This window comes from Otolemur garnettii, unplaced genomic scaffold (assembly GCF_000181295.1).
Source record: "Otolemur garnettii isolate 467f Iridium unplaced genomic scaffold, OtoGar3 scaffold00016, whole genome shotgun sequence".
Classification (NCBI taxonomy): domain Eukaryota; kingdom Metazoa; phylum Chordata; class Mammalia; order Primates; family Galagidae; genus Otolemur; species Otolemur garnettii.
The window spans coordinates 7,656,630-7,679,256 of record NW_003852411.1 but is presented as its reverse complement, the minus strand read 5'-3'; the positions used below and the strand labels follow the sequence as shown (position 1 = coordinate 7,679,256).

Here is a 22,627-nt window from a genome sequence, read left to right as displayed (position 1 = left end):
ATGTATGTGTATGTTATGAATGAGCATATGTTAAGAAAAATGTAAGTTATTTATGAAATAAGCAGAATGGGGCATTATTTTTTAAAATAGAGTGGTTTTATCTAAGTTGATGGAGTGGATGAGGGAAGCTTATTACTCCTTCTCCACTTCCAACCTTCTTGATGTATCGGTGAAATCTACAAGTGTCCGAGGAAGGTCATTCCTGGTACAGTGTCAGCATTGCCATGCTGCTGCTTGATCTGATGATGGCCAATTTTGAATGGATACAGGATCTTTGAAACTATTTGGTCTGTGACAATGCTTTTATCAACAAGACCTTGACCATGTTTAAGTTTAAATTCTTTTTAAACACTTAGAATTTTAAAGTTTTGCCTAACTATATTAGGCATTGCCTGAATTACCTTAGTATTGACTGATCATGCTTTTTCAGTAGCGATATAATACAAGTTCTGTTTCTTTTCTTCACCATTTTCCTTTATATAATACCTGATTACATAGACACATAGATGCATAGCACTTTTCACAAACTGTAAAATGCAATGTAAAGTGATTTGATTTTTGTTCTTCAGAAGTAATCCTATTGTTGAATGATTTATTCCAAGTGTTCATAGTAGAACTTAAATTACTTTCTAACTATATCCATGAAAAGAATTTTTTTAATCACAATTTTTGTTTCCATTGAGATTACAGGCCTTTAGTACAGTTTTAGTCTACCTGATTTGCAGTGTTTGGGCCAGAAGCGCTTTTGGTTTCAGGCTTTTTTTGATTTTGTAAGATTTGAGAATATTTACCACTTGAGCATTTCTCATCTGAAAATCCAAAATCTAATATGCTCCAGTGAGCATTTCCCTTGAGCATCATGTCGATACTGAATGTGCTCAGACTTTAGAGCGTTTCAGATTTTTGCCTTAGGGATCCTCTATTTATTTATAACACTTTCAGTGTTTCAGTGTTCTCTTTATTTTGGCTTTTACTAAGGAGATGAGGTGAAAAATGTCTGTAAAGCACCTGAAAACCAAGCAGGAGCTAACTAACACTCCTGAGACTAAAGAAGATGGCACTGCAAGGCAAAGCGACTGCTCCCCACCACTAACATCATCTTCTCCTGTCCAGCATCACTGATATGTTTGTTTTTGCCCTGAAGCACAGCACGGCTTTCATTCTATGATAGTTATGAGCTGAAAGTATATAAGTAACTGCATGTCTGCGAAGTGACTGTGATTTTACCATCTTTACCACATCCCACTTTGTACTTTTGTGTATATCTTTTTTGTACGTCTTACATCTCCTACTACAGTGTACATAATGCCTGCTTTGTGCATCTTTTCATCTTCACAGTACTTATCTGAGTAATCTGAATGCATTTTTAGTGAATATATTAAATGAATATTGATTTTTTAGATGGTTATGTTAGAAAAAAATTAGATGTAGTTTTGTTTTAATTTCAGTATGCCTTCAGAATGCTCAGAAAATCATATAGAACTTTTGAAGAGAAATACGAAGCCCTACAAATAACTTATGCAGAATACTTTCAAACGCTTGACTCAAAGATTCCTCTCTCTCCATAAAGTGGTTTATATAGTGTTTCAGTATTTCTTGGAGTTAATAATTATGGGTCCTGGAACTTAACCAGATTTTGTCTTTCAGCTCCTGAATTCAGACCACAGATCCACAGCCACAGTCCAGATATGCAGTGGTTCTGTGAACCTTAAGGGAGCTGTGAAATGCAGAGCTTATATTCACAGCAACAAGCCCAAGGTTAAAGATGCTGTGCAGGTACAAGAAGGAGTAACGGGTATATTAAAAATGAAAACGTGTTAATATAACTGTTTAAAAACCTAAAATTTATCATTTTTTAGTCTCAGATTTTATAATTATTAATTTTAATTCATGAGGCCCAGTCTTTTGGCTATTCCAAATTTATCATATAATTAGTTCTGATATTTTCATATATAGAATGTCTTTTTATATACCTTTTTAAAAAATAATAATCGGAAACGGAGCAGGTCAAAACTCCCGTGCTGATCAGTAAAAAATAATAATCACAGGTTAAATAAGTGCTCCACAGTTATATCATAGTAGTACTTTTGGAATCATTTCTTCTGAGGGAAATTTAATTTTTCAGATAACAGTAAAAATATTATAGAAATTACATTATAATATTATTATAAATAACTCCTTATTTAATTTAAAAAGAAATTTTAAAACTAATGCCAGGCATTTATATCATAGTTGCACATTTCCTAGTTTGTAACACTGGCATTGTTTGTTTAGGTGAAATATTTTTTGATTTTAATTTATTATTTAGGTAAGGTCTAGGCAGATTTGCCTTTTAACTATAAATGTGTCAATAAACATGTCAAATAAAGGGAAGTTAAAAAAATGGAATGATGTATCAGTTATTTAGTGGACATGATTATACTAGAAAGCAAATTATGTAGGTTTTTTATAACTAGGGTAAATCTAAAATATATTTATTTCTTGTTTATTTTTGATGTTTTTCCCCCGTAGGCAATGAAGAGGGATATATTAAACACAGTTGCTGATCGTTGTGAAATACTATTTGAGGATCTGCTTTTGAATGAAATTCCAGAAAAAAAAGTTATGAGTATAAAATAAGTGCTATTTTTCCATGTATTCAATTATATAATAGTAGGACATCAAAATATGTTGTCTTTTATGGCTGCCTACCTATCTTTTAAGTGTCATCTTTTACATTTATTATTGAGTGAAAATTTTTCATTTGCTACACAGAATAATTTTTTTGAACACTATAATGGCAAATCTGTCAACTTATAACAATTTCAGGAAGGATTTTTTTTTTTCTTTTTTGAGACAAGATCTGATTCTGTCACCCAGGCTAGAGTGCAGTTGAGTCATCATAGTTCACTGTGACCTCAAACTCCTGGGCTCAAGGAATACTTATGCCTGAGACTCCTAAGTACCTGGGAGTACAGTCATGTGCCACTGTGCCCAGCTAATCTTTTTATTTTTTTTGTAGAAATGAGGTCTCTCTGTGGTGCTCAGGCTGGTTTCAAATTCTGGGCTTAAGTGATCCTCCCACCTCAGGCTCCCAAAATGCTAGGATTATAAGGCGTGAGCAATCACACTTGGCTGGAGGATTTTTTAAAATTAATTCTGAATGAACCTTCCCCGGCCAGAATGGGTAGACTGTGTTGCCATTTTAAAGCTAATAATTTTTATTAATATCTATGAGTTTTTTCCAAGAGTTTATCTATAATTAAAATGTTACTCATTAGTGTCAAGTACTATATAATGGATTCTTTAATGAATGCTGTTTATATTAACTACATTAGTTTATATATTTCTTCAGCTGTTACTCTAGCAGACATTTTTGGGTTTAAAAACGGCTAAGTTACGGTGTCTTACTCTTTGATAACTCTCCTATCTTTTGCATATGTTAATACCATCTGAATAATTTGGTCATTAAAAATAACATTTTTACCCAAAAAGAAAAGTAAAATATTGAGTATGCTTTTTGAAGCTATGCCCTCATTTCGCCATTTTACTATTCAGATATGACTGGATATGTACATAATTGAAACATACATCTTAGTTTACTCAGGGAGTATTTTTGGGCTATAGGAAGAAGGCATAGCTCCTCTATACAACTAACTTCTTTTATTGCTACTGATAGCCAGTATATTAGGTTTAATGAACTAATCATAATCTTTTTTTATATTCTTCATATGCCATATTCTTGGGATTATTAATTTAACATTTGTTCTTCCCATAATTCGCAAATTACCCTCAAGTTCCATTTAATAATAAAGTGTAATTTTGCTAAGACATGAATTTCAATCTTACATGCAGCAATTGGATTGAGATTTTTACAGGGGATATATGTGGGACCTGTTTACATAGTTAGTCAGCCTAGTGACCTCATCTTGGTATGACTTTATTTTTCTGTTTGATTTTTTAAGTATGTGGTAACTCTTACGGTGTAAATCATTAGTTCACTTCCTGAGTACAGTGTATGTTACAGTGGAATTGTGAATTTTAGGATTCTCAGGGGAATGGGGGCCTGTCTACCATTAATGTTAAAGCTCTGCCTTATCACACACAGCATACTCTTTCCATTTACGAATACTTTTAAAAAATGATTTTATTTGACCGTTCTGGCCTCATTTTATATTGTTAGTAGTCTGAAATTTCTAATGTCCAGTTAGTAAAAGTAATGGCTTCTAATAGCATTTACACTATTCATACATTAAATTTGACATATTTAGAAGTTAATGTTATCTAATTATTAGTTTTTTAACAAGTCAAAAGTTTTCACTGGTAATTAAGTGGCCTTGGGACCTGTGTGAAGAGAACAGAGTGGTGGAAAGAGTACAGACTGGAGGTCTTGGCTTCTGTGTCTGTTCTACACTAGCAGAGTCCCCTTGGAGAAGTGATTCAGCCTTTGTAAGCATCTATGTGCTTACATATAAAGCAGGAATTATAATAGCTATTTTGTTGAGTCTGATATTAAATTAGGTAATCTTGGTATAAGTCAAGCACTCGGTAACTGATAAGCTACTAAGATAGAAATTATAAAGAAGAATTAGTTAGTTGTCTTTAAAAGTTTTTAGCTTTGAAATTTAGCATTGTAAATTAATCCAAGATGTGGATATATATATCCACACACACATATATATGTACACATACATATATATGTATATACATATATATATATACACACATACATGTAGGACATAAAAAAATTTAATGTACATAAATTAATGACATATATATATATTTTAAACTTTAGTAACATTACTAAATGTTTACTAGTTTACTCCCTCAACATGTTAGTTTATCTTAAGGTATCAAGATAAAAGAATAAACTGTAAGTGTTATAATACAAATAAATGTAAATTTCTAAAGTTGAATATACAATTGAACCTCTGTATTTTGACCACCCAAGGGACTGAAGAAACATATGGAGGGGTTAACATAAGGAACTAGGCCTCCTATAATGACATGTGCATGTCCGGTTTACGAAAATTGGGTCAACTTGATCTAGTTAATATAGGAAGGAGGTCAACTATGGAGGTTCTACTGTATATATACCAAATTGTTAGATTTTAGATTTGTCCTCATTTTACTTAGCTTATTTTTCTTGTACACTGCCATGATTTCGTAGATTTTATAATATGCTAAAATGTAGAATGTATGCCATGAAATTAACCTGAATTAGAATGTTTTTGCATGCATCAGAAAGTGGCAAAGGATGTATTAACTTTACATTCCCAATCATTAAAGTAAACATAGTCTTAGAATTCTTTCTATCCATATGAAAGAACTTAGTATATCAATGACAGTAAGAAAAATAAGAACAACAATTAATCTTTTTACTCATTGGGAGCTTTTTCTTCTTTGATTCTCTTTAAGACATATTCCAAGCCTTCTTCATAATTTGCTATAAGCCTTCATTCAATCCTGTCCAACTTTCAATAGATATCATACTCATTGAGAAAATTTAGGTCATCAATTGTGAAATCTCTTACCTTCTTCCACTCCTACATCAGTATCCATCCGTACCACTTATCTTCTAAGAGCATTTGTAATCCTCTTTGTCTGTGCCCATGATTCCACTCTCTGGATGACACTTCTCATCCCTTTATGCAGATGTCTGGTTGTCCTTTAACATTGAGCTCTGGTATCACCTGTTCTAAAAAAGTTTCTATAATACTGTGATACCAGCTAGGGATTCTATTTTTAGTGGACAGAACCCTAATTCTTATTATATTGGCTTAAATTTAATTTTTTTTCCTCTGAACTTGCTCAAATAATGTTGAACCTAGATGCTTTGCTATGGGAATAGCTTAAAGGATTCTTCTTAGGAATTCTTTTTGAGATATGTCTTTTCAAAAAAGGTTTTCCTCTCAGTTTTAAACTCAGACTAACTAGAAAACTTGGTTTTGATATTAAATTTCCAGTTTGAAATTTATAAGTCCTTTTTCTTTTTTTGATGATTAATTTACATTGATTAAAACCAATCATTATTATTATTTTGTAATGTGGGGCCTGACCATGTTGCCCAGGCTGGTTTCAAAGTCCTGGCCCCAAGTGATTCTTCTACTTCAGCTTCCCAAACCCTGGGATTATAGGCATGAGCTACCACTCTCAGCTGCAACCAGTTCTTTAACATTTGATTGTATAGCATGTTATTCTTTTTTCAGATAAACTTAGAATTTATGTAGTTTGAAATAATTTTAATATTTTGCATGTCACTTAAATATATACATTATAGTCAACTTTGAGCTTGTACTTAATATATTCCAAGTGACCATGGTCTAATGTACAATAATATGTTCCTAATTGCAATGCCTGGACAATTTAGGTGCCACAGTACAAATTGCAGTAATGTAATTCTACAGCTAGGAGGCAGTCTGGTCAAAGAGTAAAATTATTTTACCAGTTAACATATACAAGATAATGTACAGGATCTGGAAGGAGCACAGTTTAGGTAATAACATTCCCAGTGACACTTAAGGCCTAGTTCATCATCTTCTGCTCATAATTATTTAAGTTATGCTAGTTTCTTGATAAGGAAGTGTAGCTTACAATCAACATGGGCCTTAGTTTTCTACTTGATCTTTCTTTTAGTAGCTTTTAATATATATGTTGAGGTCTTTCTTTATGCAGTCTCTGTCATTGTGATAGTCATTAAAATCATAGTGTTGAACTAATTACATTTTTATGTAATTTTATATAAAAAATGTATATGGACCAGTGACTCTTATAGTCAGACATTGGGGAAATAATATGATTTGGTTTGTAAGTATTCAAAGAAAAATGAAACATAATTATTCATTATTTATTTAGTATCAGATTCTTTTTTTAAAAATGATTTAAGGCTGTTGACAAAGAGGCATTATAAATAAATAAGAAAAAAGTTAGTATCATTAAGGATGCAAAAGGAAGATAAGAAAGCAAGGTGGGATTGGCGGTGAGATTGGTACATAAAATATGTCTTGATGCCCTAAACGTGCTTGATAGAGGGAGTAGCTACATCTAGAATGATGAAGTCAGTAGTGAGATCAGTATAAAAATGTATGCTGTCACATCCAGTACGCTTAGTTTAAGTTGGCCAGTTATTTGAAGAAGGGAAAAATTGACTATAAAATATACAGTGCTTTTAAGATCAAAACAAACTAGTAGGACAGCAGTTTCTGAGACCAAGGATAAAGTTCTTACTTGTCATAGACAAGTGAGTCATATACGAATATATTAATATAATCAACAACATCTTTACATTGAGGCAATGATAACTTTATAAATTTTATGTGAGTAGTATTACAGATCTCATGCAAAGCAGAATTTACTATGAACAGTTTTGTGCCAGATCAATTAGAAAATGAAAAACATTGACACATTGTAAACTGTATTCCTATTATGCAAATATTTCTATATACTTTTAAAATATATTATTTCAGTGACAGACCTATCTAAATATTGATGATATTCCTTCTTTTAGATTCTGAAAAAGAGTTCCACATCCTCCCTCATCGAGTTTTTGTCCCCATTCCTGGATCCACTGTAATGTTATCTGATTATAAATTTGGTGATGAGTCAGCTGAAGAAATCAGAGATCATTTTATAGAGATGCTAGATCATATGATTCAAATAGAAGACTTGGAAATTGCAGAGGAAATAAATGCAGGTAATTATATGATGTTATTTACGAACCTGATCAGACAACAGCCAAGATTACCTATGAGATGTCTAATTTAAACAGCATGCCTTTCAGTTTTCTTAAAACTAGTTCTGTTTGACACTTCAGAATGTTAACTGAGGCGTTTAGTAGTCTTTTATTTTCTACGTGTATAAACGTAAAAGTGTGTATTTTCCTGGAAAATGGTTCAAAATTTAAGAGACTTCAGGTTTTTTCAAACTTAGCAATTAGATAGATCTTCATAGAACAAGTTCAGTCCTAAATAAGTAAAAATGTGAAGTTTTTTAAGGTATTTCTGTTAACATAAAAGAAAAAATCTCTCAAACTCATTTTAATTATTTGGTAAACCATCATGTCATAAAGTTTTTTTAAAATACTATGTGTATTAAACAATTTCTCCATTTTATTTGCCTTTTCATATCTGCTTCATGTAATTGGGACACCTAAAGTGAAATGAGCAATTCTGAAAAATTAGATTCGTGCTATTTTTATAGAGCAGTGGTTCTCAAACTGTGGGTGAACAGTACGAAAGGCTCGCGGCATTAGGAAGGTTGAGAACCACTGTTACAGAGCGTAGATTTGCTCTACTGTCCAGTTGAATAGCCATCACTTTTACCTTTGACCATACACTTTGGAAGGCTGTTTTGCTTTTTTGCTTTGTTTGTGTTTTTCATGAGTTACAGGATATAAAAACATGCCTATAAATAAATATGTAAGTACAAGATAGTCTTCCTAAAACATTTTAAAATGTATGATAATAATTACTTGTAAATATCAAAAATGTTGAGTAAATAGCTATCATTCTTGAAACTTAGTGTATCATAGTAGAAAAATTTTAGGTTACCTTAGAGTATGGGTATTCATCAAATTGAATATAGCAGTCTTTTTAAGTCTTTTTAAAAATTTCTTAGTTATCCTTTTTTGTGTAGCTAATTTCTACACCCTGCGAGAAAAAGTAGTGTTTGATTCATAGTACACTTGAGATTATGGTGATCAGGTAAGAAAAATTGGGAAATTTTCCTTTGAAAATTTGATTGGGAAATTTCAGATCTGTCAGTAAACTGCCTCATATTAGTTTGAGACCACCAGGTTCTAGTTTCCTCACACCTTTAAATTAGTATTCATCATGACTTGGAACAGTACGTTTAAAAGGCAAACAAAACAAAAAAAAACTATTCTAAATTGCTTAGTACATGGTGTTTTAGAAACAGCTATGTTTTATTTCCTTGAAAACTAATGTTTTAAAAGGTATAACTATAGCATATTCCGTAGCAGATAATATCTATTTTTTGAAAATAGACTGGTAAAAAAATAAACTACTTTCCAAAATGTGTTTTCTCAAATGAGTGACTTCATTATCTCTGCCAACCAAACTGAGAATCATGAAGGCAGGGATTTTTGTTCGTTTTGTTCATTTCTCTGTCACTAATGCATATCAGTAGTTTTTTTCTATTGGTGATAACCCGAATGAATTCTGTGATGTTGGTGAGATCATTAGAGTTGACCTAATCCAACCTCTTTGTTATAGTATTGAACTTGATATCCTTGGCTTATGGATATTCAGATTCTGTTCTTCCTTATTCTGAGTACCAGTCTGTCTCCTTATCAACTATACTTTATTTAATAATGTAGAGCAATAAAACCTAAGTACTCCTTCCTCACTGAGCCCATCCTTTAAATTTGAGGTCAACTGTTATGTTTTAATTATTTCAAAGCCATATATTTTCACATATCTTTACCTGTTCTCTTCATCATAATTTCTAGACCACGTTTTTTCCTTACCATCTTGTTTACCTTTCTCTAGTTTAGGAATTTTTAATCTGTAATGTCCAAAGTCCTTAGGGTCAGAGCTGACTTTTAGAAATCCACAAACCACTGGAAAATAATAGTATAATTTTTTTCTTGGGGAAAAACTCTGTAGGTGGCTCAGTGCCTGTTGCTCACTGGCTAGGGCACCAGCCACATATACCAGAGCTGGCGGGTTTGAACCCAGCTTGGGCCTGCCAAATAACAATGATAACTACCACCAAAAAATAGCCGGGTATTGTGGTGGGTGCCTGTAGTCCCAGCTACTTGGGAGGCCGAGGCAAGAGAATTGCTTAAGCCCAGGAGTTTAAAGTTGCTGTGAGCTGTGACGCCACAGGACTCTACTGAGGGTGACGTAGTGAGACTGTCTCAAAAAAAAATAAAAAGGCTCTGTAGGATCAGTGACCTTAAAAAAAAAAATTAACTTTTTGAAATATACTGTGGTTCACCTTTCTTCAAATATGTTATACTGAATTGAATCTAATAACTCTAAAAACAATATTAGCTATTAATTATATAGAACCTTCTACCTGCCAGGCACTGTTTTAAAAGCTTTACAAATACTAAATTATTTAACTAATACTAAATTAAGTGTTAATTATATAACAACACTATAATGTAGGTGCTATTTTTAACCACATCTTCCAGGTGAGAGAATTAAGGCTCAGAAAAAACTTTTCTGGGATTATGGAATGATGGAGCTAGAATTTGGTCTTAGAAAGTTTGGTTCTAAATCTATGCTTTTTTCCTACTGATTTTGTTTCATAGTCTCTGGGGTCTACTTATTGTAGCCTGACATCCTTCATTCTATCTGTTTAAACTTTTTAAAGTGTAAATGAATGATGTTATATTATTCTTGATGAATTTCCTCTAGATTATGTCAGTGTAATTTACTCCTTGTTGAATGGAATCTTGGATCTGTGATATATTGTTTTTGTATTTTTCAAATTCTTTGTCACACTCTTAGTGCATATCACATTCTTAAACTAAGAATGACCAAAGGTAGCTTGTATGTGTTACTTGTCCCATTCACAAGGTATTTTAAAATCTGATATAAAAAAGTATGAATTGAGAGAGATTTCATTTAGATTTTCAAGGTTGTCATCTGCCTTAAATATTTTTAACTCATGCTTTAATTTCATGTTGTATTTTAAACACTAAGCACATAGATTAGTTTATATTTTATTTTGTGCTTTTTAAGTTATACTTTAAAACAATAACAGGTTAATATTCTTTATATGGCTAAGACATTTAAAAAAAACTTAAGAAGCTTCCCACTGTAATACATTCCTTTTTCTTTTTTTTTTTTTTTGAGATAGAGGCTCACTTTGTTGCCCCAGGCTAGTGTGCCTTGGCCTTAACCTAGCTCACAAAAAGCAGCCTCAAACTGCTGGGTTCAGACAATCCTTTTGCCTCAGCCTCCCACCTAGCTGGGACTATAGGCACCTGTCATAATGCCTGGCTAATTTTTCTATTTTTAGTGGAGATGGAGTCTCACTCTTGTTCAGGCTGATCTTGAACTCCTGAGCTCAAGCAGTCCTTCCATTTTGACCCCTCAAAGTTTAGGATTACAGGCATGAGTCTCCAAGCCCAACCCACTGTAGTATATTCTTATGAGGTAACTATAGCTGTCTTGCATGACAGCCTCCCCCAAACAAAACTAAAACCCACTAAAGTCAAACTCTTATAAAACTATTATATATACATTTCAGCAAACTTTTTTATTTTTCCCTAAGATTCACAAGGAAGGGGCTGTGCCCCTCCTGTTCACATTGCATTTCTAGCACTTTACTAAAAGCTTAGCGTTAGCGTGTTAAGTATTCAGTAAAATTTTATCAAGTTACTGATTTTGTCAGTCATAGGGATTTGGTCCAAAGAATAACAAAATGCAGATCCTCTGATTAAGGAGCTAAGTAGAATTTTTTAAAAAATGTCTTTGTAGATAACTAACTTGTCATTAACTTTGATGAGCTCAGACTATGTCAACAATTCTGCTAAACTTTCTTACTACTTCGCTATTCTGTGCTGTTCTTTTAACAGGTATTACTTTACATACTTAATTTTTTTTTTTTTTTCAAAAGACAAAATCTTTACTGCAGTAAGTTAATCCAGTAAGTATATCTGAGAAACCACACATCCATTGGTTAGGGCAATAAAAGCCTCTACCACATTGTCCATGTGTCCCCGCAAGCTCCTTTCTGCTGCTGCTCCAGAGATCTCCATCTCTGTCATGGTCAGCTCCAGATCTTCCTTCTTGATAGTGACTTTTGCCACTTCCTTCTCCTGCTCCTGTTTGGCTTTCTAATTCCCAGGACCATCTGTCCCCAATGACGGACGGTTTCAGATTAGAACTCTGGATCTCCTTCTCTGCATAGTTAGTCGGTGACCTGAGACTGGGGCGGGGAGCGTCACTCTGGGCCCCTGGTCTCAGTCTCCAACTCCAGCTCCACATTGCCCTAGGTTCACTTAAAATTTTTTAAATCATTTGCATTTTTTAATTTTTTTTTTCTAGCTTTTGGTAACTGGTAGCAAATTATATTTAATGATTTTCTTTTCCACATTAGACTGTAAGATCTTTGAGAGTTAATATTTCTTTATCTGAGCTTTCTGCCTAAAACACAATAGGTGCTCATAGTATCTACTAATAAATTAATACAGATTAAGGGCAGCATCTGTGGCTCAAAGGAGTAGGGCGCTGGTCCCATATGCTGGAGGTAGTGGGTTCAAACCCAGCCCTGGCTAAAAACTGCAATAATAATAATAATAAATTAATACAGATTAATAAATACTGAATAAATCACTTTTAGGAAATCTTTAGAACATCCTTTTCATGCTTATTTTGTGCTTATGAAAAATTATAAGTTTATGCCTAGCCAGGTTTTTAAGGTTTGTGTAGTGCACTGTACTGAACATGATGAGGGTTAGGGTTAGGGTTTGAAAAAGGCTGTAATAGTCATAGTTCTATGGCTCAATAGTTCAGAACATCTTAAGGGGTATGGAACATTTAAAAGACATGAAACTGTCTTTTCTATGAAGATATATACCACTCATTATTGTCCCAGAAATATTAATTTAGTTTGCAGCATTTAGTATGTCTATCAGATATTTATTAAGCATTGGTTTTATGTAAGGAATAACTAACTTCTTTTCTGATTTGGAAGATAGAATGTGCGTGTATTACTAATTATACGGAGAATGTAGTAAGGTCTGCAGAGTACCTAAGAACTTAATGAAGATTAGTGATAATGATTATAATGAATATAAACATCTGACAATGTTTTGGTCAATAATTTAATCAGAAAAAATCTCTTAATTATTAGCAATAGCCTATAATTTACAGTAACAGTGTTGGTATGAATACATTAAAATTTTATAATAGTAATTTTTCCCTTTTTTCATCATTATTCCAGGTTGAATATCTTTAGTTTGAAAATCCAAAATCTGAAATGCTCCAAAATCTGAAACTTTGGGGGCACTCAAAGGAAATCTTCTTTGGAACATTTCCATTTGGAACATGCCAAGATTTTCCTAAATATTTCAAATTAGGATTTCCATATAACCTCTAAAAAGTGGAGTTCAAGTATTCAAATTGAAAAACTGAAATCAGTTATTGTACATTTAGGAGCATTAGATTTGTTATAAATATCTGGCTTTATTTTCAAAATATTTGACACTGAAGATTTAATCTGACAATCCAAAATGCTCCAAAATCTGAAACTTTGAATGTCAACATGTTGCTTAAAGGAAATGCTCATTGGAGCATTTCAGATTTTGGATTTCTGATTCGGAATGATCAGTCAAGTAAGGATAATTCATATATTCAGAAATCCAGAAAAATCTGAAATCTGTAATACTTTTGGTCCTAAGCATTTTGAATAAGGTATACTCAACTTGTATTATTTGCTCAATTATTATTTAATTACTTTATATAATATAGTTGCCAAGTAGTTGCTATGTTTAAAATACATATTTTGCCAAGTAAGTATCTTAAAATAACATACTTTTAGATGACTTAAGGGATGAAGAACAACTTGTTTGTCAAAATGACTCACTTAAGGTGAGGGATAGCCATGGTTTTAAAATTTCTTAGATGTGTTAGTCATCTCCTAGTAGACTTTAACTTAATAAATCAGATGTAGTTTATCCATAGTATCAGCTAAAAAAATTTTCAGGCATATCTTTAAAATGTAGTGAAACTAATCTTTGCCAGTTCTGTCTTGATATCAGAGCTGAAATTAATTTTTGTTATTTAGTTAAACATTGATAATTTAATTATATAGGAAAAATGAGTAATACAGGAGATGTAATTTTATGGCTAAATTGCTGACTATAGTGATACATCATAATTTTGGATTTAGGGATAGAGAAGATGACAACTAAAGAGTTCAAGTTCTAACATTTCATTTTAAGCTTCTAAATAGTCCTGCCTACCTATCAGTATCTTGGAATGAAATCTAAGCACATCTACAACTTTGCATGCATTCACCATGACCCTTGTTTTCTCTTTTGTTGACAGGTACTCAAGGTTACTATCTTACATGATTAATTTGGAATTTGTCTGAATTTAAAATTACATGGTTTTAGGGATTGGTTTTCCTGTTGAATCATGTTATTTGCATTTAAATTTCAGATAACATATTGAAATATTGGTGAAGTGACACAATGCCTGAGATTTGAGTTAAAATCTCGTAGCCACCACCATAAACAGATAAATAAATTGTTGTGATAAGTCCTTATTCATCCTTGAAAAACATTCTGCTTTGTTAAAATTATCTCAGATTTGTATCAAATCACATGATTTTGTATGACAGATTTAAAAATGGAAAGAAAAGCAGTGGAATGTCTTTTATAGAAATAAATTACTTTTGACTTATAAGAGCATGATCCTCATATGTAGCAATTCAATATTAAATGTGTAATATATTTTCATGTGCTTTGTATACAAATATTCAAGTAAAGAAATTCCTATAGCAAGTAGGTATGATGAATACTTTATTATTTTTATCTGAAATAGGATTTTATTGGCTCAAATATGAAAGAAAAACTTTTTGGAAGATATACTTGCTCGTAGAAGAGACGATCTTTTTGTTCATTTGTTTAAGCATGAATAACATATTATCCATTCAACTTTTAGAGCTATAGACTAAAGTTGGAAGAAGTTTTAATTTAGTGAGTTAATGTAATCTAGAACTACTGATTACCGTATTATAGCTCCTGAAAAAACTACTATAATATAAACGGTTGAAATAGAGAAGACTACTGGATGTTTTTAAGATGCTTCAGAAGAATTTGTTGTCTTTTTGACTGATTTGATGTAAGAGTAGAATAAAAGAGAAGAAGTTTTTTTGTTTGTTCTTAAAGTACTTTAGTTATATGCTTAAAGAGAAAAAATAATGGTGGTGCCCTCTATTCTAATGAAATAGCTACTAGCAATTATTGAAAATAACAGTAAACTTTTCTTTATGGGAAATTAATAAGTAGATAATCTTTTTCTTTTTTTTTCACTTATTTTGGCATCATAGATATTTATTTCATTAAGTTTATATGTCATCCATAGTATGTTGGGATACATAGATGTCTACAGGAACATTTTAAATTCAAATAATAGGCTATTTTGCTTTAAATTTAAACAGTAATATTTCTCTTTCATCCTGCAGTTCTCTTTTCTTAGTTCTGCCCTCTTTTTTTGTAAATAATGGGATAAATCCAATGTAGTTGCTTTCATTTGCTGCTCTGGAGAGTCCTACAGAGCAGCACACTCTACTCCACCTCTGGGTGGTGGGAAGAGAGGAGGTGCATCACTTCAGGAGCTCTCTGTCCCTGCTTCAGCCTGAGCAGGACTGCTTTTCATCTATTTACATACTTGAGATTTTCTTTCGGATTCTATTTATTTTCTTAAACATTAGAAAAAAAATACTAAAAACCACTGGCCTGTGTGACCTGTAGGGAATTTATCAGTTCAGACATGTTCATTAAATTCAGTTAGGCCAACCTACATAAATTGCTGTCAGCATAATGAAGTAGAAAGAGAACTTGTAACTTATGTTCAGTCCTGAGGTTACTGTCTATGACCCTTAAATGTGCACTTAACCTCCCAGGTTTTGTTTTTCATCTGTGAAATGGGATAACATCCTTACCTTGCTAAATATTCAGAGTTTTCTAAGATAAAACTTCTAATCATGTTTTGCTTGTATCTTTGAATATTTCAAATTTCCAATTAGATGAAGAGTAAGCGGACTTTTTTGTATGAGACCAAATAAGAAATATTTTAGACTTTGTCAGCCACATAAGGTTTCTTTCACATATTCTTTTTTTATACCCTTTAAAGGTTTAAAAATTCATTTTTAGCTCAAGAGCTGTAAAAAAAAAAACCAAAAAGACAAATCTTGGGCATGGGCTGCAGTTTGTTAATCCATGGTTTTATTGTTAATAGCAACTTAAATTATTAATTGCTGAAACCACCAAGAAGAATAATATAAATTAGTCTCAATTAATATTGAAATTTACCCTTTTACTATCTGGTGTGGTTTTTGGTATCAGTTTATCTCTACTACTATATAATAAATAAATTATAATTTTTAAGAGTTATCTAGACCTGGCTCTGTGTCAGTGATAAAGCTATATGAACTGTTTTGAAAACTATGTCAGTTTGACATATATTCCATTAAATTTAATTCACTTTCATTTGATAAGGAGCAAATTCATTATATTACTTGAAAGGCATATGGAAGGAAAATGGTTTTGATTTTGTATTTCTTTATAATGTGTTTTAAAACTTTTTAAAATGGTAATTCTTACTTTTTGTGGAATTTAGTATTATTATTATCCTCTTGCAGCTTATATGAGTTCCTCTGTGAATAGTCAAGCTTCATTGGACAACACTGATGATGAACAACCAGAGCAATCAATTAAAACCACAATAGCATTGAAGATTCAGCAAAACATAGGTATTTTACTTCTTCTGTAACATTGAAAAGATAATTTTTGGATAAGAGTTTTCCTGTTACTTTAAAATTATCTTCATTTCATTTTGCTTTCTTAAAAATGCTAAATTAAGTCAGTATTTGTTGGATATTATAGAATATGCCAAGCCCTAGAGCTAGAAAGATTTATAAATAATGTGTTATCTTCTAAGTGCCCTCAGGGATGACACATCCTATTTTCTTTTTGTATTTTTAGAAGAAAAGAATGTAGTTTCAAAAATATGTTAGTGTAGAAAGGCTAATATTTTCCAAACATTCCTAGAATTACCATTGCAAGAGATTTTGATGGGTGTCCAATGAAAAAAAGTCAAATTGAAGTCTGGAAATGTATAATGAATTTTGTATTTTATAGGGTTTAAGAAGTGCAAATGTCTCTTGAACATTTTTTCAGAGTTTTTAAATAAAGAACATGTAGACTGTTCAGTGGAGTGACAACTTAAGAAATGTTAAGCATGAAGACTTTTCACTGAGCCCAGCTACTTGGGAGGCTGAGGCAAGAGAATCGCCTAAGCCCAGGAGTTGGAGGTTGCTGTGAGCTGTGACACCACAGCTCTACCAAGGGTGATAAAGCCTGTCTCTGCAAAAAAAAAAAAAAAAAGGCTTTTCCCTGAGAATTATGAGCCAGAAGACTTAGTTGTAGTTTTTGTCAGTCATTAGATTAATTTGTATTTGTGTGCACGTGTGTGCGTTTATGTCTAGGCTACTCCGTTTAGTTTCTGAGACAGCTTGCATGTCAATACATCTATAGAATCTGTTTAAGGAATTTTAGGTTTTCTCTTAGGTATGTCTGAGAGTACACGTGTGTGTAAGAGAGACACTTTGTCTAACATTTGCAATACAAATAATCAACTTCTGTAATTTTCTCTAAGATTTGGCTGGGTTTTAGTACATACTTGTGTGTGTGTGTGTCTGTGATAGCATATGTGTATGTATATATGTGTGTATCGTTGTTTTGACCCATCTGTCACCCACATTTCCAAACCCAGGATTAGTTAAGCCTTTCTTACAGTCATTCCATTTTCATTTGTTTTGTTTGTTTTACTTACAGGTATGATCGCAGCATTTGCAGTTACAGTCCTTGCTGCGGGTATCTCCTTCCACTACTTCAGTGATTAGAGTGAGGCACAAAGATCTTCCTGATCATCCAGAGAATACTGATCAACAATTATGAGTAATAAAATTATAAACAATCCATTTGTATTTAAGATAGTAGCCACCAAATCTGCTGCCATAATACCAATGAGGTATGTTTTCTGACTAAAAGGAAATCACCAGCTGCCTTGGTTAGCCTGTTTATATTATAGGTGGCCCAGGTTTCCAAAAATAAAGGTGTGCATCTAGAGGGAAACTGCATGTAACAAATCATTATTATCTATTTTTAAAAGGCTCAAAATGATGGGATATTACTGATCACAGATATTAGTCCTACTAATCTGGATCACACATTAATCAGGACATTAAATGCTGAACAGTCAAGTGTTGACTCATTATCTTAATAATAGAAGATTAGGAGAAATTTCTACCAAGTGGGGCAACCTTGGGGTTAGTTCATCCTCTTGAACCTTTCTAATATATATTCATTTCCAATAAACTGTATGCTTTTGTTCTAATCAAGGAGTAGAAAACCTTTCTGGAGAGGTTTGAGTCGTTGAAGAATGACATAAATTATGTGCTTTTTCAGGTTATTGTTGACAACCTGAAGTAATCCTGAAGTATATCATAATAGTTTTAATATATTTAATATATAAAATAAGACTTTTTCTCTCAGCAGTATGGTAGACTAGAAATTGTAAAACAACTAGGTCCTGAATAAAATCTACTTTTAAATAGGCTCAAAGGAAGTATGAGAAATCTTCAAGATTCACCGCTCTGTTTCCTCCTCTACAAAACTGAATATGTTTTATGTTAGGAATCACGAATATTATATTAAGCACAGAAGTGGACTATGGCTTCCAGTATGGCAGATACCAATAGCAGCATGGCACATGTAGTTTGCCTCAAATCAGAAACAAGGAGAGACCCAAATCTGAGATGCTGTTCTAGAAAGGTCAGTTAAAGAAAGTTAAATGGCCCTCAGTTTGTAGTACTCTAGCTCCTGGCAGAAGCAAAGGCAAATGTTCCTTATTTAGGTCTAAGATTCCCATAGATTATGGTCAAGTAGTAGTATTTCATGACTGTAGATCACAAGGCATAAGTTGAAACTAGCGAGCATGAGAAAGAACCTATAGAAAAAGTAAACAGTGAATTCATTTCCCCAAATCTCATTACCAACATAAGAAATGAAGGATGTAACCACAGGCAGGTGTGAAAAAGAAACAATTTAGAACTGAGATGTATATTTATTGAAGTAAGAAAAAAAGAAACTTTTAGACACATTGAGTATCATTAGCATCAGGTGAAGAGACAAGAGAGCTGGCAGCTAGATTTAAGTCATAACCCACTGAGCAGGCAAGAAATAAGGAGCTAAAAATTATTAGAAAATTAATAAGTATAAAGACCAGGAGGAGAGAAAGGAAGAGAGGCAATATTTGAAGAGATGACGGAATTTTCAACATTTGTTGGAAACACATGAATTCATAAATTCGGGAAGCACAACAAATCCCAAAACATACTCAAATAAAATTCATCCCTAGACCCAAGGTAGGAAACTGCAAGGTGTCAAACACACAAAACCAACCCAAAGGGGGAAAAATCATCATTATAAAGGCAAGACAGATGCTTAGCAGGCTTCCCAGCTGCAACCGTGTACCGAAGATGATAGAATAATATCTTCAGAATTTTGATAAAAATTGATTGTCAGAATCTACACCAAATAAAACTGAAATAAATACACGTTCAGATGAAAAATGAATTTTACGTCAGCCAACCTTCATTAAGGAAACTGCCAAAGGATGATCTTCAAGAAGGAAAACGATTCCCAAAGGATGATCTGAAACTGAAGAAGTAATGAGCAAATAAACTAATAAACAATTGCAAATTTAAATGTTGTTTGCATAAAACAATCATGATGAAGAAATGTTTTTAAGGAATTGTAAACAAATGTAAAATGAAATAAACTTCTTATGCAACATTAATAATGTGGAATTGTAAAATAAGGTTCTAACTAACAAACTGGATAGTAGCTCATAAGGTGGGAAAGGTTGATTAAAGTGTTCTGTGGCATTTTTATTATTCAGAAAACTGGTTAAGATACTGTTTAACTTTAAAATTGATTATGTTAAATATCTATAGTCATATTTAAAGGGTAACTGCTAAATTAATAGGGGATTAATCATTCCAAAGCAAAAGAAGTTTAAAATATAGAGTAGGAAGGCAATAATTCAATACAAATAAAGAAAGAAATTTGGGGGGTGGGGCAAGGTTCGATGTAAGTAAGATGATAATATCAAGTTTAATGATAATTAAATGTGAGTAGATTGAATTACCTAATTAAATGACAAATTGATAGATTTTTTAAAAAATCCTAACTATAGGGCTCAGTGCCAGTAGCATAGCCACACACACCAAAGCTGACAGGTTTGAACCCAGCCTGGGCCAGCTAAACAACAATGACAATGGCAACAAAAAATATAGCCAGGTGTTGTGTTGGGCGCCTGTAGTCCCAGCTACTTGGGAGGCTGAGGCAGGAGAATTGCTTAAGCCCAAGAGTTTGAGGTTGCTGTGAGTTGTAATGCCAGGGCAGTCTATCAAGGGGGACAGCTTGAGACTCTGTCTCAAAAAAAAAAAAAAATTCCTAATTACAGACTTTAAAAGAAAAGCATCTACAATATAAGACATTAGGAGATTGAAGGTAAAAAAGTTAATGCATTAGCTAAATAGCAAAGAAAAACTTGTGTAGCTTTAGTGGTATTAATCACAATTAGACTTTATGGGGTGGCACCTGTTGATGAAAGGAGTAGAGTGCTCACCCGTATGCTGGAGTTGGCGGATTCAAACCCAGCCCTGGCCAAAACTGCAAAAAAAAAAAAAAGTAGACTTTATGATATAAAGATGGAGAAAGCCATTAAAAATAGTAACTGGATCAATTCACTAGGAATATATAATAATTTTCAATTTTTATATACCTTATGAAATAGCTTCAAAATGTACCAACTATGTAGGTCTGGAGCCACAAATTGAACTACTGTAGAAAATTTCAACAGCTCTCACTTATTGATACAGGCAGGCCCCAAGTTACAAACATCTGAATTATGAATGACTCACACGTATAGAGGCTATTACGGGTGATAGACAAATGTACCTGTCCCACCTAGAAATCCAATGTAGGAACAAACTTACAGAACCTACCTCATTCATAACCCAGAGACTGCCTGTACATCAAGCAAAGAATGGGTGAAGACATTTAAATAATGCAATGGCGATGTGATTCAATGGACATATTTAGAAGAATATATTTAACAACTATTTTTCTAAAGTATTGTATATTAGCAAAAATTGAACATGTGCTAGAATAAATCACAATAAATTTCAAACAATTGGCTTTAAGTAGATATCCTGAAACAAGAATAGGTAAATAATAAAGGTTAAGTTTTTAAAAATCATACAGTTTTTAAAATGTTTAAAAATGAAACAAGGAAACAAATCCTTATTAATAGGGCCTAATTATAAGTAAGGCATTTTAAAAAATTGGGTGATGCAGCAGAAACAGCATTTTGAAGGAAAATGGCTTTAAATGCTTAAATCAGGAAAAATATTAAATATGTAATAAGTTTTTAAAAAAGCAGAATGTAAAAGCAATGAAATATAGGCAAGGGAGTAAATCAGTGAATTTAAAAAAGGTAGTCACTATGTCAAAGTTGTTTTCATGCAAAACAATAAAACTGGCATAATTGAACAAGAAGAAAATGGAGAAGTAAACAACAGAGATTGAAAAGGGAGGCCTATCCACAGAGATGAAGCAGAGATGGAAAAAAGATAAGACTAATGAAAAAATTTTTGACAATACCTGTCACAGGTTTACAGTTAAGTTTTACCCCTCTTTCAAAGGCCATTCTATTTGAGCAGTTTGTATAAAACAAACTCTAAGAATAGACGATAAAGGAATAATTTCCAGCTTATTGCATGGGGCTGGTTTAACTTAATGATACTAAAATGAGACACATTCAGTTAAGAGAAGAAAACTTATTAACATATAAGTCAAAAGCCCCATTAATAAGCAGAATTTACTGTGTGAAAAGGCAGTGCATGATGATGAAATTGTGTGCATTAAAAGCCAGAAGTCCAAGAAGGATGCTTGTTACCGCCTCTTCTATTTGTCACTGTTCTGTAGAAAAATGAGCAAAAGACAGAAACCAGGTATTTTAAAGGGGTATGACTGAACACATGAAAACTATGTTTAACCTCATAAGTGATTAATTGAGAATATAATGAATAGTATTTTACACAAGATTGAAAAATTAAGAAATAAGATAAACCAATGAAGACCATGTGCATTGAAAGACACCTTTTAACATTGCAGGTAGGATGTCGAGTTGATACACTCTTCAGAAAGGAATTTGGCACTGCCTCACAGAGTTATATATTCACATACCTAACCATTCTACCTCTGCATGTATACGTAGAGAAATTCTTGCACACATACGCCTCCAAGTACACATGTTATAATGCTCGTGGCAGCCCTGTGTGCAACCAGTTAACTTTCCATTGACATAATAAAATATAAAGTTCTGACAATGAAGTTTGCGAACGCATGATAGAAAAAGTGGTATGTACCTCCTTGCTGAATATCACTATGGTTACCTTCAAAGTGCTCCCATTCAAAGCAGTTTGGAAGTCCTTTTTTTCTGGAATGACCATCAGAGCTGTCCTTGTATGGCACACAAAAATATGCAACATTAATAATGAATGCCACTTAGCACAATAACACATGTCGACACAAACACAGTGGCGAGACAATGACATACCGAAGTGATGAAATCTTAGGAAGTTGTTTGTATAGTGCTGCCAATTAAGTTTGTGAACTTAATTGTTAGATCTTGTATAAATTGTAGGTTTTGTAATTTTGTTTGACAACTCTGATGGTCATTCTAGAGAAGGAGTTCCAAAATTACTTTGAAGGGTGGACTGATATCAGTGCATAGGATCTCCAGGGGCATAGTACAAAGGTGACTGCAGTGATAATATTCAACAATGAGGTACGTAGCTCCTTTTCTCA

General features: G+C 32.8%; 1 protein-coding gene across 1 annotated transcript in view; it reads left to right on the top strand.

The window, feature by feature from the left end:
* The window catches only part of ODR4 (odr-4 GPCR localization factor homolog), a 51,721-nt gene extending 32,465 nt beyond the window's left edge, over nt 1–19,256 (top strand). The window contains exons 11-15 of the mRNA XM_023510852.1: nt 1,648–1,776; nt 2,512–2,602; nt 7,487–7,672; nt 16,327–16,437; nt 17,522–19,256. Coding sequence (XP_023366620.1) covers nt 1,648–1,776; nt 2,512–2,602; nt 7,487–7,672; nt 16,327–16,437; nt 17,522–17,589 — 585 coding nt within the window. The 3' untranslated portion in view covers nt 17,590–19,256. The remainder of the gene's footprint in view (nt 1–1,647; nt 1,777–2,511; nt 2,603–7,486; nt 7,673–16,326; nt 16,438–17,521) is intronic.
* Nucleotides 19,257–22,627: the final 3,371 nt, after the last annotated feature.